This window comes from Mangifera indica, chromosome 14 (assembly GCF_011075055.1).
Source record: "Mangifera indica cultivar Alphonso chromosome 14, CATAS_Mindica_2.1, whole genome shotgun sequence".
Lineage (NCBI taxonomy): Eukaryota > Viridiplantae > Streptophyta > Magnoliopsida > Sapindales > Anacardiaceae > Mangifera > Mangifera indica.
This window is the reverse complement of record NC_058150.1, coordinates 1861648-1887023: the sequence shown is the minus strand read 5'-3', so window position 1 is coordinate 1887023 and position 25376 is coordinate 1861648. Positions and strand designations below refer to the sequence as shown.

The window sequence follows — 25376 nt, the reverse complement described above, 5'->3', positions numbered from 1 at the left end:
GGCGTGTACACACATAAATACATAATAATAAAAAACACCACCTTAATTTCTCCATCCTCAACCTAGATTAGTATAATACATTCATATCACCTAAAACTTTCTTGTATTAGAGATTATATTTCACATATTTTCTTGGGTTTAAACTTAAAATCATAGTCTAAATTGTATTAAAAGAGAAATAAGTTTGAAAAAACACTGAATTTTTTGTGGATAAATAACACTTGAGATGGGATTTGCCTTTTGCAAATTTTGGTTCAGGTTAAGTTGGGTCATACAAATGGAAACCCAATGCATAGCCCAAACGCTTTTGCCAAGGAATTGATAATAATAATGATAATAATAAATAATATCTTAATCACACCTTTTATAATCTTATTTTCTTTGTTTCTAAGAGAGTCTAAGGTAAGGATATTTTTTAACTTTATTTATATAATTTCTATACTTTTCAACTTTACTTAGTTTTCCTCTTTCCACTATAAAAAATCATTATATATTATAAGTAAATAAAAAATTATTGAGTGGTTCTATTTGTCTCCCACTTATCTCAAAAGAAACCTTCCCCTTTAATACATTAAGCAAATATGAATTACCAAATCACGTTTTATACTTAATAAATAAAGAGATAGATATGTCACAAGGACAAAACCATGTCAACTAATCATTTACATGTCAATATAAAATATGTTATAATATTTTGTTAAAAAATATAAATTCATCGTATGACTTTCTTTAAAGAGAAATAATTAATGCATTTTTTTTATTTTTTAATTATATAATTGAGTACATAGTTAATATATTATTATGTGATTGAGTGATTTTATATTAAGTATAAAATAAGATCTGATCGTATAATTACACATTATTTATGTATTTAATTATACATTTAAAAGTATATACACATAACTTTATTGTTCTTTAAAATAAGTAGTAAGATCATAAGTGTTTATATGGAATGTTTTGTATATTTGAAACCAAACAATAGAAATTGGGTGATGGTTCTTGTGGAATTCAAAAGCTTATTAATGAGGTGATGAATAGGCCAATGCCAATACTTAAGCATCCATCTATTATTAGTTGTTAGGGCACTTGGTCTAATTAGGGTGATAAAATTGATTGAATCTTAATTTTTATAATTCTTTCTAAATCTCTAATCATATCCATATGTATTTTCCTGGAAAAGGTCATCAAAATCAATTGATTTTTATTGTTTATCTATAATTTCATATTACCCCATTAAATTAGGAAAGAAATCGAGATAGTGATGGTCATCACCCATCAATTATTTTAATCTTTTTTTCTAAGCAACTGTCAGTACTTAAATCTCTAAAATTTATAATGATTATAGGCTGTGATTATGAGAAAGAGGCTGATGTGGTCAATCTCAACAACTTAAAGCTGATCATTCATTACCTTGACCATTTTCAGTTCCATTTCATTATGCAAAGTTAATGGAATTGGCAGAAAGGAACAAGTGTCAAGAGATTTGCCACAGAACTGCCTCAGATTAGTAAATTATTACTGTTGATGAAGTAGAAAAAGATTAAACACTACGTAACTATTTAATTTTAAATATTTAATTAGATATTTAAATGATATATTATATATAATTAAAAATTTTTTATTTTTAATTTAAAATTATTTAATTATATGGTAACATATCATTTAGATATCTAATTAAACACTCAAAATTGGATATACATAATTTGATTAAATTAATTAATTCTAAATCACTGTGCTCTCAACTATTTTGGCCAATCTGCAATTTAAGTAGGCAGTATATTGTGCACTAATTAATTGTTTAATATATGCAAATTAAATACTTAACAAATAATATATACTGGAATTTATCTACATAAACTGATGAAAAAGGTAAGAGACCATGGCGTCGAGAATGAGAAATAATGAAAATGATAAAAGAAGAATCTATTGTATTTGTATTAACCTATATATTAATTTTTGTTACAATGATTGATCGGAAATTACACATAAAATTTGTGAAACCCTTCTGCAAATTAACTTTTAGAACCATATATATATATAGAATCTAATAATCTTGAGCGTAGAAGTCAATAATCTCTCTGACATTAAGCTGAAACAAAGAAGAACAATCGTTGTTCATCAGCCACAGCATATGCTCAAACAAAATTGCATCAACGTCCACAAATATTACTCTTTTTTCCTTGTTTTCTTCTTCGATGGTATTATTCTCCTCCTTCTTTGTGACTGTATCCATCAAAACCCTAAAAGGGTTTTTTTCTAGCACAAAAGGGTCCACCAGAAACTCTTTTTTCTCCTTCCCCACTACAACAGTCACCGGCGGAGCAGCTGCGGCCTCCAGGCAGCCAGCTTCTTGTGTGAGAGGGTGATAGGCCAAGCGGGAGCGCTTTCTCAGAATTGAAACGGGAAAGACCAAGCAATCCATTGATGGTTTAGAAGAAAATGGTAGAGGAAGAAGGCATATGTATATATATGTATAATTATAATTTTATATAAATGGATGATGGATAGAAGGACGGGGACGCTGTTTGGAGCTGAGAAGTGAAAGTGAAGGTTTTGAAGAAAGGGTTTGTTTGACAGCTTCCCTTTGGAATTGGCCAACTAACGGCTATACACAATTTATAAGCAAAGCAAAACACAGGGAAAAAGACAAGTAATACCAAAGGCCCCGGATTTCATGAATTTATAAAGTGAGAAATTACTGTTGTATTTTCATGCTAGGTTCCACTATTTTTTAGTATCTAATTAGTACCCAAATAATATGTTATCATATAATTAAATAATTTTAAATTAAAAATAAAGTAATATCAAATTATATAATAACACATCATCAAAATACTCAATTAAATATATAAAACTAGATGTATATAATTTTATTATTTAAAAAATTAGTCTAGAGATTTGCATGTTAATGTTGACATATATATTGAAATTCATCCTTACATGATCTATCTTGTAGTAAAAGGAAATACCATAATTTGAAGTTTTCGAACATATTTAAGGACTAAATCGACGAGATATCATCTTCCTGAAGGCCAAACAATTATTTTCCACCCAAGATTCCATTGGGATGACAAATTCTCACTTTTTAAATTTTAAAAATCAAATTTTTCGCCTCTCCTTTAATTTTGTTAGTGAATTTTGGTTGGTTTTTCTAGATATAATTATTTCGTTATTTTATTGAAATTACGAAATTGTTATTAACACTAAATTTTAATGTCAAATTACTGATACATCCAATTTAAAATTTTATTACTTAAACCCTTAAAAATATCAAAACTCTAACCAACCTAAATATGTTACATTTTATTTAGCTTTTTGGAAGTGCAATTGTTAATTTTAAAATTATTGGTGGTATATTGAAATTGAAACTTTTTTGAATTTGCAAAACCTCTTTGAAAATTGTTTGAAATACCCTTAACATTTTTAAAAATTATAATTCACCTCTAAACATATGTTTTTATGTTTTTTTAAAAGAAAAATAGAATAGAAAAAATATATATTAAAACGATATTTTTACTTTTTTATTTAATGAAATTTACTCATAAAAGTAGATAATGAGTAAAAATTTGATTTTTTTTAAACTTAAAAACTAAAAATTTATCATTTCAACAGACTTTGGGTGAAAAATATCTTTGGCCCTCCTTGAAATATATTACATATTATAGTATATTTTGAATAAATTTTTAAATAAAAATTGAGGATATGCTTAGATAACATTTGTAAAACCTTAATTTACGAGTAATTATAAATCTGATTATAATATTTTAGATTTATTCGTCTAATTAATACAAACAAAATTCTGGTTATAATAAAAAAAAAATTGAAACTCTTTCTTAGATAATTTCATAAACTATTGGGGTTATTAATTGGAAATATTTAATTTTATATGCCTTGGGTTTGGAAATATGAGAATTGACAGGTTTTTTGCCCGTTGTAGTTATGCGAATATTCTTAATCTTGCAGTGGTTGAATTGTCGTTGGAACATCCCTGCCGACTCACTTTCCTACCTTGACACGCGTCTTTCGTTACATAGTCATTTGACTTGTCCATCATCCCATTAAGGCTCTGGTTTAGTTACATTACTGTAATTACATATACAATTCAAATTTAAATGTTCAAAAAACCTTAAAACAACTAAGAAATAACAATTTTAGCTTCCAAGTCTACACGTCAAACAAGAGCCCACATATTTTATTACATTATTCATCCATTTGTAATGATATCTTGACGATTTATCATAATATATATAATATATGATAATAATAAGACACATTACATAAGTATACACATGAATTATGGGTAAAATTTATATACGAGTCTAATTTATATACTTAAAAGGGTTCGAAAAACATACATATAGTTTCTATAAAAGCATATTTAGCGTAATTTTTCATGAGACAATGACTTACCAAAAATAGAGAGATCATAACATAAGATAATTCACATAAAAGTAAATTATTATTTCGATAGTAATTTTCATAAAAGCTTAGTCAAACTTTGTGTATTGAAAAATAACATGATTTATGCCATAATAGGAAGATGTTAAACTTAGATTATTTCCACCATACAATAAAAATAAAAAATGAGAGAAAATTAAGGTTTGACGACCCAAATTGCGAAAGATGATGAAACAAGCTTTGATGATTTCAATTTGGTGGATGAATTGGTAGCTATACAAATTTGTATTTGACTGAGAAGGCATTAGAGTTAGCCGTCCTTGCACTCTATTGTGGGCTGTGTGTGACTAATAATAAATAATAAAAAATTTACCCTGAGCAGTTAAATATGATTAATTTTTGTATTTTCTCTATAGGGATAATGTTAAATTTTTTTAAATGGTTAATTTTTTAAATTATGAAAAAAAATATATAAAATTTTAATTTTTATTATAAATAACAGTTTTATTTTTATTTTAATAAAAAAATTTAACATAAAAATGAATATTTAAAATTTTAAAACTTTGTAGATAAAAAATTTAAAAATACACCAAATTTTAAGTGGAAATTAGTGTTTTAGCCATAAAAAAATTACCTTGAAGAGTTAAATTTGATTAATTTACTTTTTAAGGGAGAATGATTATTTCCCACTCAACATGTTTTTAATAACTTTTTTTTTTTTATCTCAAGCTTTAGAAATTACATTTTTTCACTTTAATTGCAAAGGAACATGAAAGCCTAATTTTTTTTTTTTTTTTTTTTTCCATCATCTCTACTTTTTCTTTACCTGGTTTTTTGTTGTTTCAATTTCTTTTTTTTTTTTTCTAAGTTATTCTTGGTTAATTTGAAATCCATATTTCGTTTTAATTATTGTTTTTTGGTAATCAGTTTGGTTTCAGTGTTTGTGAAGATTTATAAAGGTTATTACTATTGTTACAGCAGGAGGCTTCTCTTTCTCTTCTAGGTTCATATTATTTGTTGCCAGAATTGGCTCATGATCCGAAATATGTGGTGGCTGAATGGGAGACAGCGGCTTTGATTGTGGTTGTGATGAAGGTGGGTAGAAGAAATTATAGTTGATAATCAACCATACGATGATCATTGAGGTCAAAGGAGAAGAAACAATAAATAAACAGGCTGCACTTCCTCATCTGTCAACAGTAGCTATTGCATCAAACAGAGATGCAAAAGAGGACTATGACTAAAGAGAATTATACAAATACCCAATCTAAATGGGAAAGACAGAAGATCTTCTACCATTTGTATTTCAGTGATATGATCTATCCACTATGCAAGTTCAATTACTATGTCAGTAGCATTATCACAGCTTCGTCTTCATTGCGAAGCTTGGCCAGACCATAGATGATGGTACATATGCATATTATGATACGACTGAGAAGGATTACTGAAAAGCCCACTGGCTCTGTTAAGAGGGCTACTGCCATTGTCATCTGAAGAATCACTTGAGCGTTCATCAGAGGGAGGACTAGATGTCACAGGTGCACCAAAGTTCAACATATGAGGTGCTGTTGATGAAGATGGACCAGATGTCAAATTATTTGGGTTGGATTTTTTCCCCTCCGTGATAAAACTTCCCAAAATTACCTATAAGGAATGGAAAATACAGTTTAATCTATACAAATTGCTCCATACCTTCTAACATGTACATTATAGATCTATGAATGGATGCAAACAATGGTAGAATGATACCTGCACAGGAGATGCTGCCAATAGCATTCCAGCAACTCCACCACCCAAAACTCGACCATCTGATCCTGCAAGGGACACACTTAGTCCACCAGTCCTGCTGCGACTACCATTGTTTTCAGAAAGCGGGAAGAAGCCTGATAGTGAAATAATTTCAAATCGTCCCTGCAAAGAAGAAATGGCAATTTGAGAAGAGAAAGTATATAGTTTAGATGAGAAAGAATTCATTTTCAAATCTATTAAAAGATAGGGTTTCGCATTAATGCAAGGGATATTTTACAAAATAGTGACTGGGAGAAAGACCCAGCAATTTATTGATAGCATTTTACAACAAAAAGATCAGAAGGAGATGTCAAAGAGAGTATGAACTATCGCAGTCAGCAATTTACTGAAGCGAACACAGAATTATCAATAGTAATATTTAATTGGGTAGCAACTATTGCCAGGCTTTGAAGTTCACATGAGCTTACACTCACCAACTGACCATATGATATTACAATTGATCCATAAAAGGAAAAACAAAAAAAGGCATCCTCACCTGCTCTTGCTGTTGGCAGATATACAGAACCCACCCACCCAATAAAGTGTTCCTGTTAAACAGGAAATCCGGACATTGTCCAACTTTCAGAAATGAATAGGACTCCAAGAAGCTCCTCAGCTTAGATTAACACAGACATCTCTACTAGATGTCTTCCAGTCAAAACAGGATGCACTTGGATATCTCAAGATTTGTTTGTAAAGTGGATGCATCCAACATTATTTGATACATAACTCATACAAATACACACTTTTTCTGACTGACTATTTTGTTTTAAAAAAAGTCTGGTTGGTCAAGATAAAACTTTACAGAGGGTATGCTTATGTCAGTTTACAGAGGGAAGGGTGCTTGTCAGGAAGGAGAGAAGAGACTTATAGTTAATTTCACATTATATACGTGTGTGTATCACATTCAGCTATAGTGATAGTTATAAATTGAAACTAGGATAAACCGAAGTAAAATGTGTTATTGTGCAGCTGCTAAGCCTAATAGACTAAATTGAGCTCAAGTTCACTGTAACCAACCTCTTTCCATCCTATATTACTTAAATCCATGCTTGATGAGTATTGAGAAATTCAAAGTTCAAATTCTAGGCACTTTAGAATTATTTATAAGCCCATTATAACATCTACATCCCCGGTGTAAATGATAATAACTGGCTTGACTATCTCATGTGCAATTCTCTTGTTTTGTTTTAACACAGCCCGCCCATCATTTCAATTGGAACTCTTGAATAAGTTTCTCATGAATGCAAGTTATTTACCAATCTATCACTCGAGCTATAGAAACTACTTTAGCTAAAATCTAACTAAAATAATCTCATAAATTGAAACAAATATATTCTTCGTTAAATTGCCCAACATTATACTCCAAAAAGCATACCATTTCTCCTTTGACATAATTAGTAATATAAAAGTATAAAACCTTACTTTAGGTTTAAACAATTCACCTTGGCATCATAACTTGTATCACCTTCTATCCTGTTCTACCAGCAGGCCTTTCTTTGAAACTAATTTAATTAAGGTTCATATGCTATATGGGCAAGTACTAAATCTTTGAGAAAATACAAAAGATCTAAACTAAACAGATGTTCCAAATCAAATCAAATCAAAAGGTGTCATACATATTCAAATAAGAAATTAAGATTGTCTTCCATACTGAGCTATATTTAGGCCTGTTTCATGAGCAAGAGCTTCTATGTAGGCAGTTTCAAATTGATATTATCTCCATGTAGATTTGTATAAGATTTTTCAAATTAATTAAGGTAAAAAAGGTTTTATGTAGAAACATTTTGGCCGTCCCACAGTGCTACATTCCATGGCCTTGAATTTTTGGAAGCTATAAATAAATTCCATTTCATGTCAGTCAAACATAGGTAATGCTCAAACCGATCATAAATGAACATCAAAAGTACCTCATAAGTCACAGTACCACCAGAAATTGCAGGTTGGCGAAGGGTAACATTGCAGATGGCACCATTTGCGGAGAGAATACATACTGTCCGAGGTCCTTGCTGTGAAAATGCCATTAATTTTTCTGCTATGTCCTGCAAATCAAAGGGGCAGAGTACATTTTGAACAAATGGATCCCGGTTGAAAAAGAGAGAGAGAGAGATAACCAGACTCTTTACACTCCTTCATGACCAACAAAAATACTAAACAAAGTTATAAAATCCTACTATGGAAAAACCCAAAGGAAACAATTTTTGGAAGGAAAAAATAAGAAAGTCCTTTTTATAATTTTACAGTATGAAAGAGAACAAAATGTGTGTTAAACTTCATACATAAATTTTTCTTTATGAAATAACTATACTCCTATAATATTGTACAAATGCAAAGCAAACTCAAATCTTTTTTTCTAATAACCCACATCATAAAGCTATTCTTTAATCCATGAGTGAATAACATATAAGATAGTATATATACATAATCCACTAATTGAATAAACTGCAGTGTGCATCTCTATCTTTTTCTTTCTTAAGGCATAGCATTTGTCAGATACACGTTTGCCACCACAAATGCAAGTTACATCTAATAATTATTACAATTAATTTAATAACGCACGATATGACAAATTGCATATTCGGTTTACAGCTTCTAAGATAAGATTTTCATTTAAGGCTCAGAAATGGTGTTTTAAAGTTCCTTTTCAAAATTAGTCATTATAAATATTTCTAGTAGGCTTATAGCAGTCATAAGGAAAAGAAATCAAACTGAACATCTTCATACAACATATTTGACCATCTAAATATCCTAAAATCTTACATAGAGAAAAGATAAACTTAACCAATTTTATATGTATGTATGTATATGTGTTTGTGTGTGTTTGCATATTTATGTGAGTGTGTGCGTGTAGTCTTGATAATTCAGCCCCAAGCAGCTTTGCAACTTAAGAACAGCAAATGACTGCTTATCAAGACAAGAGGTGAGATATGACACAAGCCTTTTATCTGCAAGTATGAAACCCTGTATATTAATAACTGGGTGACCGATACATGTTGAGTGACCAGGAGACTGATGTTTGTTGGGTCAATGGTTGAGTGATGTCAAACTGTGCAAGAAGGGGTATTACAACGTGCAGACCCTTTGGCACTAATTCACCAGATTCTTTTGTATGGAAAATTTCAATTTTCATTAATTAGATACCATATATAGAGAATGCAACATCTTATCTCTTACGGATTCTAAACATCCCATGTTACTCGTGTGTTTCCTTTTGCTCCCTGACAGGGGTTGTGGCACACAAAGGCTATCCATCCCACTACTAAGATCACTTCCTTAACTCATATTGTAAGTGCATAATTAGTTGTATTTACCCAAAGAACATAGAATATCCTCAAACACATTAGATTTAATTTAATCAATTTATTTGTCACCTCATGTTAAGCATCAATTTCCTTTCTTCAACTGCTAAGCTAAAGCTAGGAATGTAAGCACTAAATTTAATTTGATTGGCTCTATTATTAAAATACAAAAAGAATATATCTTTTCGATGTGTAGAAAAAAGTCATGCAAATGGATGCCAAGGTTACTATTGCCAAAATAAGAGAAAAAAATAAATCATCAATACCTCGCCGGCTTTCACTGTAATGACATGAGGGGTGAAACCCACCCCTCCAACTCCTCCTGTTCACAACAAAACGATCGATTGATTCTCATCTGTTTTAAACTCATTTTCAGCCTATAAGATATTTCACAAATTTACTAACTAAACTTACCCAATGCGTCCAGCTGCCTTTTCCCCGTACCCGGTGGCCGGCCCCGGTTCCTCTTAGCCGGAGGCTCGGATGCTGACGTGTCACCCCCACCACCAGAATCTCCCCTATGTGAAGCTGGCGACTCGGTGGGAGCTAGTCTGAGGGCAATGTTGCCGTCGGGGGCATACTTTCTTGGCCTGCCACGCTTCTTCTTGGAAGAATCAATGGCAAACCCCGCACCACCTGCCCTCGAAGACTGTAATCCATCAAAAGGGTTGGCAGCAGTAAGCGAATCAAGCAGCCTAGAGTGAGGACGAGGTTGTGATTGTGACGGTGATGGAGACGGTGGGGCCAGAGAGTTGAACTGGAACCTGCTAGCGGCATCTGCTGCGGAAGACGGAGGCGGAATCATGGTGGTATTGCCAGCGAAAGAAAAGGACCCCATTAAAATGTTTGAATGCCCATGTTGCAGTGCATCTCTTGCATCCATTTCTCTTGAAAATGAGAAAACAAAATGAAAGAACGGTTTTATGTTTGGATTCCAAGAAATGTATCAGATTTGGTTAGTGAAATTTCTCTTAGTGATTAAGTCTAAAAAAGAATTTGATGATGATAATGACGAGTGAGCAGTCAGTTATCCTACTTGAAAGAGTTTAGTTTACTTCATTGTATTGTATCCCATCTCAATTACCTCGAACAGAACAAATCAAAACAGGAAAAAGAGAGGAAGTGAAAATGGGAATCTGTGAAGTCAGGTGGGGTTTTAAATTGGTTTCAGGGGTTTTGAAGTTAAACTTGTACTGAAATTTCGCCCACCGTTTTATGGCGGGTAAGATGTGTACGTGGCAAATGGTTATTGGGTGTGAAGGTTTTGGTTACTTGAAGGAAGGGTAATATGGGAAAATGGCATTGGGTGAAAAAATGATCCCAAGATTGGTAGATTGGGAGAAGAATCTTTGATTTATAAATGATGTATTATGATTCATGAGAAAGGGCACAACTTATCCTTTTTAGGGTTGGCTCTTCTCATTCTTGAAATATTAGTCTATTATTGAAATTATTATGACAAATCGAAAAGCAAAAGGGAAGTTCTCAACTTGATTAATTAGTGCTGTCGAAGGTGTCAATTTCATGAGATGATCATGTTTTCTTCTCTTGGAAAGGATTGTTTGATTATTGCCATTTTTCTTTGCGCAATGCCCGGAACCAGAAAATCTTCTACGGTCAAATAAACAATAAATATGCTTAGTTGCATGGATAACAGGGCCGAATAGTTTGAAAGAGCCAAATGAAAGTGGTAGGTGACACGTCTGATTGAATTTAAAGAAAAGTCGCAATATACCGGTTGCCAATAAAAGAGACAGTTGGCACTTGGCAACATTCCAAGCAGAGGTCCTGATCTTGCCCAATGGGGCGAGGGAGACGTTCAGAGTTTGTCGCAATAAAGTTTTATCCTGATTTATCCGAACTATAATTGCAGGTTTAGATGACAGCAGACCGAGGTTCACTGCAAGGCTCTCAGGAGGTTAAAAAATAAGAAACACATTCCCAGTAAAAGTGGACTTGAATTCTATGTAAACACCGATCGAAGAAACAAATCAAATTTAAACTAAAACTTTAATTTAAGTTCAATTTGTTTGAATCAAACATGAATTTAAACCAAAGTCAATTCAGTTTGAATCCACTATTAATTCCAAACAAATGGACAGTAAGATAAAAAATCCCAAAAACTAAACACTAAAAGTTACTTATCACTCGGTTCAAAAACAACTGAAAAGTTAAATCTAGAAGATGTCGCAACCGGATTAAAGGTAGTCATATTGCATTAATTGTCAAGATTTCAACTTCACAAGGTGGGAGAAAAGAAAAAGAGAACAGAAATGAATATTATGCCTTCAAAGACACTAAGGTTTAAGAGGGTGAGGCACAGAAACAGAATTCGGTAATGAGGTGAAACCTTGCAGAAAACAACTTTAATATATGTAAAATAATAGTTCCCAAGCTCAAAACAATCGCAGTCGATTTCATTCACTAAATCTATAATTAAAAGAGAAAACATAGCTCTAGGGAAAAGCAATAAACACTATTTGTCACAAAAATTGTTCAGTTTTCCAGTTTCTATGAAGCTAACCAGCCTTTACAAAACAAATATCAAACCAAGATAATCAATCACAACAAATCATACAGACAAAACTCCACCATGAGCAATTAAATAGCCCAAAGAATAAAGAGGGCAGAAGCCGAGCTGCATTATTTGAGAGGGATGTTTTAGGCATATTCACCTTGTCACAAAGGAAATATATGAAATATTTCAATCAATTCAACTGGCAACACATTCCCATCTCTGCTCCAGTCAAGTAGAAGTCTCGCTGCAGCAATGCCATGTTTCTAGCACCTAATCTCATATGAACCAGCTTTGGTTATATAACGGACCCATTCAACAGTGTTGTAGCCACTCTTCTCCCATACCTGCAGAAAGTGCTAGTGTCAATTCAGTGTTTAAAAAAAAAAAAAATTAACAACATTTTAAGCAAAAATAAATACCTTTAGAAAACGAACACGCAAACCAGATGCTGTGAACATGGGAACCTGCAACAACAAAGATCAATCCTGTCAGTTTTCATCCATGACAGATATGTTAACAATACAAGAACAATGCATTTGCACATGAGACAGGTAAAATATTTTACATGATTCTAAATCAATGAAATAACCAAAAACAGAAACATATTTAAGAACCTGGAATTCCATCTGAATTGGTGGCCTGGTCCAAGACTTCTTCTCTGCCATAGTGGAGATCAACTCAATCTCAGCACTCATGGTCGGCTCAGTTTGTCCAGGAAATTTTCTTATCCTGAAAAATATATACACATGACACTAAGCAACAGTTTCAGAACTAAATTCTTGAAAAATGAAACATATGGCCACATACATAATTATCAGCCATTTCATCTCAATCTCTGCAATTGGGGTTCAAAACTAGTTTTCCATGAGGCAATTTTATCAACTACTAGATTTATTTTAGATGCAAAGAAAATTGATATAGAAGCCTTAAGGTAAATTTTTGCAGTGGGGTATCCATGCATCAAATGAGGTTAAGGCAGACACTTAATTATCTGAAGATAATATTGAAACCAAAATAGACAAAACTACATAATAATGTAGACAGTAAGATCAAATCAATGGCCTAAAGAATGAAGTGAAATACTCACTTCCAAACCAAGCAATCAATAGCAGGATTGTACTTTGCTCGACCTGATGTCACTTGGAAACTCGTCTTTGCTGTCTGCTTTGGTACAGGAATCTTGATAACAACCCCAAGTGCAAACATTTTTGCACCAAAAACACTCTTTACCTGAAATTTACAATGTATAAGTAAAACGTGGAATCATGAAGATTTTATAGAAAACTTTAAAAACTACAGACCTTAACATTTACTTCCATGCGTGTTCGACCAAGCTCTTTAATTGTTGGCAGGACACGGAATGGAAGATTAACACCCTCAGTTATACGATACCTAATTCATTCAAACAAACAATCAGAGCCAAGAAAATTATAACTTATGCAACCTCCAAGAAAATACAATACAGTCTAACATTTTCTAGAATTTCCACATATTAAATGACAGTGATGCCATCAGAAATAGAAATAAACCAAGCAATCAATTTAGAAGAAGAACCAGAGAATTAATGGGGTAAAAGTTGGGATTAAACAAGGGAAAAATCTACTCTGATAACTGCTTCAGAAGGAAGAAGAAAGAGGGGTAGAGTCTACAAAGGCAAAAGGATACAGCTTGTCAGACAAAATGATTAATTTTGCTTACATAAGTTGTGCAATTTTCAATCAATAGGAATGGCAGAAGTGGTAAACAAACGAGAAGGTAGAATTATAAATAGACATACAGTGCACAATACAAGGGGAAAACAAGAATTAGGTTGATAAAGTGATGTCAAAAAACTGTCAACTGTTAGTGCACCAATGCTAATGTTCTTAAACAAAAATTTTTGACCAACCTCAGAATTCTTTGACATGCAATATATGGTTAAGTGACTGATATTTCTGTAAAAGGCAGCTAACTTAAACAGAGGGATAGGTAGCTGGAAGCTAATTCAATTATACATAAAACATAATTTGCATGGTTTAGTAAAATCGAATATCACAAGTTCTCAACTTACTTCATCAATTCAAATTCACCATCAGGTGGCACAAAACTCACTGTCTTCTCCGAATTGAACCTCGTCAAGTTCACACATTGATGGAAAGTAACATCATCAAGCTCAATTGTTTTACCACTGCAACAAATTGCAGTTTCAATTAACCACATGGAAAGGAACAAAAAATATGTTGCAGTTCTTCATTTTAAATATACATAATCTCAAACAAAATGCAACTCTCAATATAATGAACAAACAGAGAATAAAAGCTAACTCATATTTATGCATTAAATGAACAAAGCATATGTTGCATTAATTTTATATAACTCAACCGTATCTTGATTTATAATAGAGAGCTATTTAAAAATGTATATAATTATTGAACCAAAAAAAACTTATAGCCTTCACACATCAGAAAAGGTTTGCACACAATCATAGACTTCAAGAATCTAAAATAAGTTGGGCAAAACTATTGGTAAAAAATGAAAATCATATTATCATGACTATATTTAATCGATTGTGATAGAAGCAGACAGAAGCAAAAAAAAGAAAAAAAAAAGTATGTAACACTCCATTAAGAAGAGTATCACAGACATGAAAAGAATAATTACACTGCTTAAATAAACAACAGCAGAAGATTAATGCATACCAGCATTAAGACCCAAAAATGCCACAAAATAGGCATTAATACAATTATCACGAAGAAAATTAAGATTTTAATTTAAATATTGTACAAAATTTGAAAGCATAATAAAATAGAAAAAATCTAATGTGAATCAAGTGACAAAATAAGGAAAATTCTGACATATACACATACCCATTCGGTTACTAATAATATACTTTTAAAAGATACTCTGTAATTTTTAACAAACGTTCTATGGTTCAAAAGCAACCAGATTAAAAGGAAAATTAGTGAACAAAAACTACCATTATAGATAACTTTCTGAGAACAATAAAACCTTTTTTGGCAAATTCTAAACAAATAACTCAAACACTCAATTTATTATTAAAAAAATAGCGGAGCCATATCCAACCCAAAGTTTCCTCTACACACCCACTTTTTTTTTTCATAAATAAAATTGCAATTTATAATTTTAGGGGAAAAAAATCAACACAGCAACTTTGGTAGAAAGTACATGCAAACCATCAGAAGGTACCTTTTAGTAGGACGGGATTTCAGCTGTGATTCTTTCTCAAGTCCAATTTTATCGTTTAAACCCAACTTTAAATCAGGCATTCCAGAGAGGAAGCACTTCATAAGAACCTTTCCCGTTACATCACAGCGTAAAACACTACCTACAATCACCATGTTGTTTGTAAGCAACAAGACAACAATCATCCAAAACACTTCAGAAAAATAAGCCCACCTTTTGATGACATGAGAAGATTCACACTTTCCACAATATCAAGAAAGACCTGCACAAAATGAACAAAAAAATTATCAGATTTGTTATCATCAATGCCAAGAAAGAGATAATGAAAGAAACACAGACAATTTCATCACCTCATTTTTCTTATAAACAAGGCCCTCTCTGCGCCAACCAACTGCACCAGTAACTTGTAAAGTTGCATTTGGGACAGGTTTATCTGTAGGCTATTTATTTTCAAAGTGATGGAAATAACTGATTATGTACTACTTAAATAGTATTAACATTGAACAACAAACTGAGCCCTTTAATATGAAGATGTAGCATGAGTATTATTCAAGGACAATAAAAAAAATGTTTCAGAAAAATAAACAAAATATCAAAAACAAACTCACTGAAGATTGCCTTACAAAATCACATTTTTAAACTATAAACAAACAACTAACCTTGGATGAGAATGGTGAGCGCACTCCTTCTTGAGTGATATAAAGTTTTAATATCTCAGGAGAAAGATTTTGCGGATAACCAAAATCCATAATTTCTGCATATTAGAGGTTGATATCAATCACTCATACAATAACATGTAGACTTTGATACAGAGTGTGGGTAAATAATACATCACATTATTGTTAAACAGACCACTTCAAATTTTAACACCACTAACTTGTATGGTTTTATTAATAATTGAATCAGCTAGTATGAACTAATTTCACTCGTTATCTGTCATCAAAGCAACATTTGGACTTAAAGGGCTACCAACAGACTAATGGTGCACTGTGTATATCAGTTTGGCTGTTACTTAGAGTCTTTGATTTATTATATTTCATGGTTGTATCGTGTGTAGAATTCAACTCTTTGCAAGACACAGTCACACTGAGATATTACCAAAATGCTTATCACACGTTTTGGTAATCCAGAATAAATTCTTTCATTCTGAACTTAATGGACATTTATAGGCCAAACATTACAAATCTTAGCACAGGATGCAAAGATTCTAGAATGGAAAGCAACAACTAAAATTAAGGTACAAGAAGTAAGCAAAGCTCATGAACACAATGAACTAACTATTTAATGTCTTCTTCCACCTTAGAAGGTTTCTATGTTGCAGAATATTAAAATTCAATAACATCGAAAAGACACTGAAAACAAAAGAAAAAGAAGGCATGCAATGCTTTCCAATATTATGGCATCAAAGAGACCACACATTTGCTATAATATTGACACAATGTTCAATAACCTGGTTTTATTTAAAAAAAATAAAAATCTCTTCCTACATAGTAATTACATCACTTTGGCATTTCCAGCAGATTTTGGATACTGAAATTTTTTCTTGAGTCATAATATTGTATCAGTAAAAGCAAATAAGCCACTGGTCATGATGCATGTCAAAGTCTTCCCATCATATCAACCAGATAGCATTGCAGTTTTCCGTATCAAAGCATAATTGACAAGAATTCAAGATATTAAAGAAAGAACACAGCTCATACAACGACATTAAAAGGTAAAAACAAAAAGGACAACAATTCAAACTCCTTACCATCCAATAGCTCATAAATGAGAACAAAATTATTCCGGATAGCGTCTTCATCAAAAGCACCACCAAAATAAGACTTGAACAAAGCGACCGCCTGCATAAATGAAAATTGCAACATAAAACCCAAAATAGCAGCTACAAATAAGAAGCTACAAACAACAAAAGAAAATGCCCTAACTACCTCGACGACAAACTTGAACGCACAAGCCACATTCGCATTGCTGCTAACAACAATTACAATATAAACATTGCTAATTCTCATATAAAAGAATGAGCAACCTCCAATCTGCCGTACCGGACACGTACCAAGCTCTTTCGTTTGCATAATATGCATTCGAAACGCGTCCACCATGTTTCCCCTACAATTAATCAATTTATCACAAAAAAATATACTCGAATGGTATGAAATGATAATAAAGACGAACAATAAGAGAAGCTAACCCGACGTCGTCTCGATAGAGGCGATTGATGAGGACATCGCCACGGAGATTCAAGAAGTAAATAGCCGAAGCAGCCACCGGCATGTCGGATCCAGTGGTTTAACGATCAGCACGGACAAACGATGACGATAGACTGAGATCTGGAAATTCGACGGTGATGACTTAATTAATTTTGATTTGGATCTGGGGATCACAGAACAGAATTAAGTAAACTCAAGACGTTGAGTTTGGCAGAGTAAAAAAGTTGAATTTCTTTCGTGTGGTAAATGGGAAATTTTAAAACTTGAAACCCCGAAGCGTTTGATCTTTGAAGGGTATGTAACCATCGATGCGATCTTTGTATCGCACGTGCATTTCTAATGAGCACTTTGGTAGCGTTTAAAAAGGGCCCAAAACATATTACCACCCAAGGTATGCTGATTTTGCAAAATTTCCCCCTTCAACTATAAAAAACCTATTTATCCACCCATCGCTAGTTAAAATTAACGAAACTCTAACCCCTGTAAAATTTATCTCATTTTTCTCCCTAAAAGTTTAAAAACTAACATTTTCTTCTTCAAGCCAAGTTTAAAAAAATCACATTTCCCTCTTAAAGTTTAATTTCAAAATCTGATCACCTTCTCCGATGTCATTGTTGGTCGTTTCTCTCTTCTAACGGTTTTTCTTCCTCCAACGATCTATCTCACCTCTACCTCAACCCCTTTAACATCCAAAAACATTGTTTGGAAAGAGGAATCATCTTCTTAAATGATGAAGGCAAAGCCAACAATACCATCGAAGAAGACGACCAAATTTTGAAACTAAACCTTAGGAAAAAAATGTGATTTTTTTAAACTTGACTTGAGAAAGAAAATATTAGTTTTTACATTTTTACGGGGGAAAAATGAAATCATATTTAAGTTTATTTTTAATATTAAATAGAAAATAATAATTTCATCCTTAAAATTAATAGGTGGATAAATAACATTTTTAAAGTTAAGGGGGGCACGGGTAATCAGCATACCTTGGGTGGCACATAGTCCTTTGGCCTTTTTATCTTACCAATTTACCGGTACCGGCGCCCTCAACATTCTACTCCTTTCCTCTTCTCCTATCCAGCCACCTTACCAAATTCTTCCTCTCCATTCCATTTCTCTGCGATGCGATTCTTCAGAAGATTTGCAGGATTTCTAGGGTTAGCTAGAGACAATGGTCCCGAAACTAAAGAAGACGAAGACCAAGGTAGAGTCGATGATAGTCTAGTCAATAACATCCCCAATTTTCGGGGAACCGGTCTTCCTCGTAAAGGTTTTGGTATCCAGGTACAAGTCCCTGTCGAACGGGCTCAGCCCCGTCCCGTTCTTGTCCCTTGTACTTCCGGCGACGGTGGTGTCCAGGTTTTTATCGCTTTTTTTTCTTTTTTTTATAATCGTTTAATCTAATTATGTTTTGTTGCTGGCTTAACAACTTTTGATGATTCGTTATGATAGAAAATTTTCCTAAAATGATTCATATAGTGTTACTTGTTTTGTTTATGAAGCAGTTAGATGATCTTTTAAGAAGCAAGTTACGAAGTAGTTGAAGTAAAGATTGAATGGAACTTATTTTAGTTTTGATTATTTCTGTTTGCCTTGAGATGTAAGAGCAAAGAGCCAATAGTATCCGAAGTACATAACTGATAACTTGTATAATTTAGAGTGTCTAGATTGATTCAAAGGGATTGGGTTTTTGTGTGGCTTTAGTTGCTTTTTATATAAATCTTAGCCATCATGCGGGCTGCTAGGCTAAGGCTCAATTATGGAGCTTCCTGTGTCAGCACACTTTGTTCAACAAACCTCCCTACCAGTGCTGTTGATGACAGCCTATACATATTATGGTGCTAGACATTATTTCTATCACCTCCAACATTGATCGCCATCCATGATGGCCTTAGCTTCACCTTAGAAGACTGCTTTGTAACAATATATTTCTCTCAACCATTGGTAATTGAGGGCCTGTGAATCACTCTTTGATAAAATGATTTCTCGTTTTTTTAATCTCTTAAAGAGTATATCAGGGTTTTGTTGCTTTGCATGTATTATTTTTCGTTAATTGGTGAAGAGCAAGTTTAGGATGCTCTTTTTTGGTTCATCTTTACTTTGCTATTAAAAATTTCTTGTGTCATATGCAATTGTAATCAATAGGTTGTGATGTGTCGTGTTATAGGATGGTTATTTATATTTATGTCATTGGTGTCCAATGAAACATACAATTTTCTTTTTAAGGCTATAAATTTATAGTTTTTTTGTTGACAAATACAAATGAACTTCCTATAGGAAAAAAGAAATATGTATATTTTGTAAGTCATGTGTAATATCTAATCATTTGGGGTATTGTAAGCTTGTTTAGTGATAAACATAGAATGTGATGTCTTCTGTCCAGACTTCAATTCATTTTGCTTGCTGCAGTCAATTTATTCTTTGCATTTGCTTATAAAGATGCCTCTGCTGGCAAATGGTTTGTTACTTTCTCCAGACCTGTTTGAAGATCTTTCAATATCCTTTTTCCTAAGCAAAGATAATTCATGTCTTGCATATATCATCAACAACACTCATATATAATTTCCCAGACTTGATCACCTTGGCATATATTTAATTTTCATTTCAAGTATCATGTATTGCTTAGCCATTACGGTATGAAAATTGATTGTCGTATTTGTGGCAATTTTTCATGAATTAGGAGGATTTTGCATTGACCATCCTGCTTGTTAATCAAATTAACCAAAATTTTTAGCCTTTATTGTTTCTTCCGGCTGAGCTACTTCCAGCTACAAAGTAATAAAGACTCATGAGACTTTAGCATTGACGTTACAGTGACTCTACTTTTGTGTTACACTTTTGGCTTTACCTACTCCCTTGTTCAATTAAAAATAAAAAGAAATAAATGAATAAGACTCTGTTTTGTTTGTTATATTACACTTTTTGCTTCTATATAGTTTTCACTAAAAATCTCAATAGTTAGTGAGAAAAGTTAAACATTGTTTCATATGGTTAGACAACTAACCATTATATGATACTCGACTGTCCTCTGTCATCATCAGTCCTTATAATTTTTCTCTTTTCTGAAATCACTTCTGATTCTTCTTTTACCTCCTGATTTTCCTAGTTTCTATTTATGTTTTTGCATTTTCAAGCGTATTTTTTTTTAATTCTTTTCTGGATTCAGGGTTTAGGATGGTATTTTTTTTAATTCTTTTCTGGATTCAGGGTTTAGGATGGTATGCCAAACGTCTCAGGATAGATGAAGATGGAGATGTAGCAGATGAGTTCCTTGATGAGGTCTCCTCACTTACGTCATCCAGTATGGAAGAGCAACAAAGGCCATTGCCAACATTTGAAGTGAGGTACAGTACCAGACCAGCTAAAGTGAAAAACCAGGTCTTGACCCCTGATGGCAAAATCCAGCAATGTGTGGAATACCAAGGTAGATTGCAATGGGTGTGAAGGACTTTTGTGACCGTACAGGTTTTACATTGGACAGCTAAATTATGTTAACTTTAGTTCTTTTGGGTATATGATCTTTCTACTAATGCTGTGAAACCCTTCCCACTGTCTCGGCTTCCTTTTGTGTTCATGTTCATTGCATAAGAGGGTTTCCGCAACTGGTCTATTGGGGATTTTGATTGTACCTATCATCACTCATAATATTTACAAATTGTAGCTTCTCTCCATGAACTGATTTGTATCAATGAAAAGCTCCTTGCTTTAACTTCGTCTTTATATTAATGTTTTGGTGTTGAATTGGCTTTGTTTACAGCAGAAACTATAAAATAGAGATAAATGATAGTCAGTGGCGACAAACTGTAACACATACTATTATTTGTTGCTCACAAGATTACGGACAAAAGCTCCAGTCCAAATACTAAAGTAGTTTGTTTGACTAGAAATGTTTCTTATGCCTCGGGGGGAGTAGGGTTGCCACCAAGAGGATACATGGGCTCAGTGGTCCCAGGCACAGGAGCAGCCATTCCAACTGGATGGTGCTGGTGTCCCTGGGTCGTCCTAACCACCGGCTCGTTCATCTGATGAGTGGCAGCAAGATACGGGTCGTTATGATGATGCTGGCCGTAACCGAGTATATGAGACTGCCTGGCTCGTAATTTCTGAGCAGTATGCTCAGCCTTGGCCTGGTGTAACTCCATTTTCGCTTAAGCCTCCTTGGCCTTCCTACGCTGGTGCGCTATCTCCTTCTCTTCCTCTGTTCTTGCTGCCGCTTGCTCCACGTGCTCTTCAACTTTGGCTTTGTACATATCGACTCTGCGTCACTCACTTTTTCCTTCACTGTATGCATAACTCAATCTCTTGTAAATTACTAAGCAAAGATTCTGAAGTAGTTAATGTTTGTAGCAGTAGGCAGTGATAGAGCACAATTTAAACCTTATACAGATTAATTTCCCACCAGCTATGGATGATGAATCACCAGTTGCTGCCACGTATCAATCATGCAATTTCGCTTTTTAGATTACGTGCCACGTGTTCTGCTTAGTCAGCTATTATACAGAATTGTTTAGGATAATTTCAATGTACAAAATATAATTTTTTTAAGAAAATCAACGGTGCATCGATGGCTCATGCGAGTTTTATTATACAATTTTATATATTTTATAAAAGCTCATTTTGCTTTTATCCTTGAATTGCCACGTTGTAGCAGATACAGATCAAAGTTATCCATGGACCTGCTCGTTCCGTGCAATTCATGCGTTTATCTCTGCCGGCAACCGTCGCTGCATCGGGAAATGTCTTCTCCAAAGACTAGCAATATTCGATTAAACTCCTTAAAATGCTGTCGTGTTACGGCGTCTTCAGAGCTCCATACTCCGGTCGGCGTGGCCGGTAATTCTGTTAATTACTCTCCCTCGATTCCGACCCACAAAGTCACCGTTCACGATAGACAACGCGGTGTCGTTCACGAATTCGTCGTCCCCGAGGTGCGAAAACGCAATTTCAGGAACATTAGAAACGATTTTTTTTAGTAACTTATTGCTTAAATTTAGATTAAAATTTATGTTACTAAATTGGTTGTGTGATTGAGTTTGGTGAATTTGATCGATTTTCTTGTGTTAATAAAATCAAATGCAGGACCAGTACATATTGCATACAGCAGAAGCTCAAAGCATTTCTCTTCCTTTCGCTTGCAGGCACGGTACTGTTCTCTCATTCTCCGAAACTAAGCATAACAAAATTCATGATACTGTAATTTTTTCACAAAAACACATGGGTATTAACACATTGCATCATTTGGAGTAGTAGTGATAATTAGGAATGACATCATCGAATAACATTTTTGGTTAACCTCATTTAAATGCCTTGACCAGCTGGAGACTTCTTTAATTGTTAATAATTTTTGTATATTATAACACATTGTTGTAAAATAAATTTACTATTAAGTTGAAAATTAATTTTTTTTAAATCATGAAAATGTTTGGTATTGAATTCAATTCTTTATAGTTTTTGGATGAATTTTTTAGCACTTCGCAGCTTTTGTTTTGTTAAAGAGCTTCTTTAGTTCTCGGTCGATGCTGATAATAAGTTAATGAGTTCTTTGCTCACATGAATTACTGTTGAGATTGACTGACAAGAGATGTAATGTATTCAAATTACAACTTGGCCTGTATAGCAATGAGGTGAAATCAAGTATTGCTGTTTTAAGTTTGTGCACTTTGGTGTTGGTGAAAAATAGCCTACTAAAAGATAAGCATTAAGTGCAATTCTAACAATAGATTCAAGCAAAGCTCAGCTATACACAGAGTTGTGGTTCCCATAAAATTTTGACCTCCCTGAGATGCCGTCGAATTATTGTGCTACCAGTATATTATGGGCCAACTATTTAACCTTTTGCTTTGATGCAACATTTTTGTTCATTTGTTCTCTGCTCCCTATGTAGTCTTTCTATATGTAACATGTATCTACAAATTTCAAAAGTATTACTTGATGCCTGGATAGTTGGACAATTGTAAAAGATTGACTTCTACTGATTTCAGAATGCCATCTTTCACTAAATTTCCTGTGTCAGTTTTATCCTGATAATAGTAACTATTAAGTGCACTTCAAGCTGATGTTAGTGTAAGTTTTTTTCTGTTTTCTTTTTTCAGTTATTTTTTTCTTGGATGAAAGATTTCTTCTACATGGCAGGTTGTTGTACTAGTTGTGCTGTGCGTATAAAATCTGGACAAATTAGACAGCCTGAAGCACTGGGGATATCTGCTGAACTGAAATCAAAGGCATGTTTTGGTACCTGTATATATGTTTGGATTTGTGGAATAAAACTTGGCATAATTCTATCTTTTTTTTCTGGGAACTACGAATAAATCTCTCTGTTGTATTGATGCTGGTGTTGCATAACTATTGACAGTTTATCAATTAATGTTCACAAAACACAGCTGGAAGTGGATGCTTTATCCAATCAGGCAACTTCATTACTTCACCCTGAGGCTATGCTTGGTAACTGAGACCATAGAAATCATGAACAGAGCTTTTTCCTGGCTCAGTTTGACCAGATATGCAAAAATTCATGGAGAATTGATTAAACCAGCAGTTATATATATGTGATTGAAGAACAATCAGTGGTCAAACCAATTGAACAAGCAACAATTTTGTGATCTTGTTGTGTTCATTTTAATAGCTATGTTTTCTTTCATGTTCTCCAATAAAAATATATAACTTGTAAAACATTCATGACATTTGGGTGGTTCTCTGGTATATTTCTTTTGACTAGGGATATGTTCCATTTTGTTTTGACACTTTTTATTTTTTAACGAAGTACAGTAATCTACTCATTAACGAAGTTTTTTATGATTTGGTTTTGAGGAAATTGAGTATATGTATTTCTATTGTGATGCAGGGGTATGCACTTCTTTGTGTAGGTTTCCCCTCCTCTGATGTTGAAGTAGAAACACAGGATGAGGATGAGGTAATTTACAAAAATCTGACCCTTCAGTCAAATGGATGCCACTTGATTATTTGAATTTTCAATTGAAATGCTTTTGTTACACTGTGATTTAGTTGCATTCAAAGATTTGTGTATACTGTCATAAACAAAAAAATTCAATGGTGCAACTGAATGCATCTTTTGTGCTTCCAAATGATCCTTTCTGGTAAGAGCAATGCAGCATCTATATGATGTGAAATTATTTATAGACTTTTGCTAGGAATGGACTGTAAATTTACTAGTCTGTGCAGGTATATTGGCTTCAATTTGGAAGATATTTTGCCCGGGGACCAATTGTAAGTTTTTATTTGACAAGTTTTTTTGAAAATTACATTGCTTTTTTAACAAAGGTTTTGAAAGTAAGAAGAATTTACCAACTTCTGTATCTGTGCAATGCACAGGAAAGGGATGACTATGCATTGGAGCTTGCTATCGCTGATGAATGAGCCCCACAACATGCCAAGTAGATGTTGAGGATTTTCTGAGAAAACCTTACAGATTCTCTTTTCCATCATCCGTTTCTTTTTTGTTATTTGAGATTAGACTTCTTACTCTGTTTTGGCCTTCTATTTATATGACAAACATTCCTAATTGTTTGTGGTTGGTTAGTTGTCTGCATGTTGCTGAGGAAGATCTCTCTGTGCTGATAATGTATATTTACCTTTGCCAGCTTATCAATGATATCATTATCACCAGGAATTTTGAATGTATATTTTTTTTCTTTTACTCCTATTTAAAGTACCTGAATGGTGAGCCCACTGCAGCCACAATGTATTTGTGGAGATCTAAAATGAGGAATCAGGATATACAAAAATAGCTCTAACATCACTGATTCCATCTGCAGGAGGAAGAGGAGGTGTATATGGAACTGGGGGAGTTGGATAAGGAGCAAGAGGAACTGGCATTGCAATAACTCACAGGCCTTCTCTTTCTCTTCTAACCTCCTGCAAATTTCACTTCCTCAAAAACACGAAAAAACAATCCTCTCGCCCATATTTACCATGTCTGTACACAAAATCAAACAACACAAGAAAGAGGAAACACTTTACCATTGACTC

The 25376-nt window shown here is 33.4% G+C and overlaps 5 protein-coding genes and 1 pseudogene across 5 annotated transcripts; 2 read left to right on the top strand and 4 right to left on the bottom strand.

Moving 5' to 3' along the window:
- Nucleotides 1-1929: 1929 nt before the first annotated feature.
- LOC123197054 lies at nucleotides 1930-2570 on the bottom strand. The gene has a single exon (XM_044611235.1). The coding sequence runs from the start codon at nucleotides 2420-2422 to the stop codon at nucleotides 2045-2047; it is 378 nt and encodes a 125-aa protein (XP_044467170.1). The 5' UTR covers nucleotides 2423-2570; the 3' UTR covers nucleotides 1930-2044.
- A 2943-nt stretch (nucleotides 2571-5513) lies between these two features.
- LOC123195762 (AT-hook motif nuclear-localized protein 13-like) lies at nucleotides 5514-10792 on the bottom strand. Its single transcript, XM_044609591.1, has 5 exons — nucleotides 9900-10792; nucleotides 9752-9807; nucleotides 8097-8228; nucleotides 6148-6309; nucleotides 5514-6042 (listed from the first exon to the last, which is right to left on the bottom strand). Exons 1-5 carry the CDS (start codon nucleotides 10366-10368, stop codon nucleotides 5773-5775), a joined length of 1089 nt encoding a protein of 362 aa, XP_044465526.1. The 5' UTR covers nucleotides 10369-10792; the 3' UTR covers nucleotides 5514-5772.
- Nucleotides 10793-11881: 1089 nt separating this feature from the next.
- Nucleotides 11882-17719, bottom strand: LOC123196984 (AP-2 complex subunit mu). The gene is made up of 13 exons (XM_044611151.1): nucleotides 17375-17719; nucleotides 17115-17292; nucleotides 16937-17027; nucleotides 15846-15940; nucleotides 15537-15626; nucleotides 15400-15448; nucleotides 15190-15328; nucleotides 14054-14170; nucleotides 13305-13395; nucleotides 13091-13233; nucleotides 12618-12732; nucleotides 12423-12467; nucleotides 11882-12347 (listed from the first exon to the last, which is right to left on the bottom strand). Exons 1-13 carry the CDS (start codon nucleotides 17455-17457, stop codon nucleotides 12267-12269), a joined length of 1317 nt encoding a protein of 438 aa, XP_044467086.1. The 5' UTR covers nucleotides 17458-17719; the 3' UTR covers nucleotides 11882-12266.
- A 641-nt stretch (nucleotides 17720-18360) lies between these two features.
- On the top strand, nucleotides 18361-21099 carry LOC123195924. Its single transcript, XM_044609788.1, has 2 exons — nucleotides 18361-18749; nucleotides 20598-21099. The coding sequence occupies exons 1-2, from the start codon at nucleotides 18513-18515 to the stop codon at nucleotides 20832-20834; spliced, it is 474 nt and encodes a 157-aa protein (XP_044465723.1). The 5' UTR covers nucleotides 18361-18512; the 3' UTR covers nucleotides 20835-21099.
- On the bottom strand, nucleotides 21070-21652 carry LOC123196517 (annotated as a pseudogene).
- Nucleotides 21653-21991: 339 nt separating this feature from the next.
- LOC123195923 (ferredoxin C 2, chloroplastic-like) lies at nucleotides 21992-25017 on the top strand. Its single transcript, XM_044609787.1, has 6 exons — nucleotides 21992-22318; nucleotides 22470-22533; nucleotides 23523-23611; nucleotides 24232-24300; nucleotides 24570-24614; nucleotides 24720-25017. Exons 1-6 carry the CDS (start codon nucleotides 22061-22063, stop codon nucleotides 24762-24764), a joined length of 570 nt encoding a protein of 189 aa, XP_044465722.1. The 5' UTR covers nucleotides 21992-22060; the 3' UTR covers nucleotides 24765-25017.
- The last annotated feature ends 359 nt before the right edge of the window (nucleotides 25018-25376 follow it).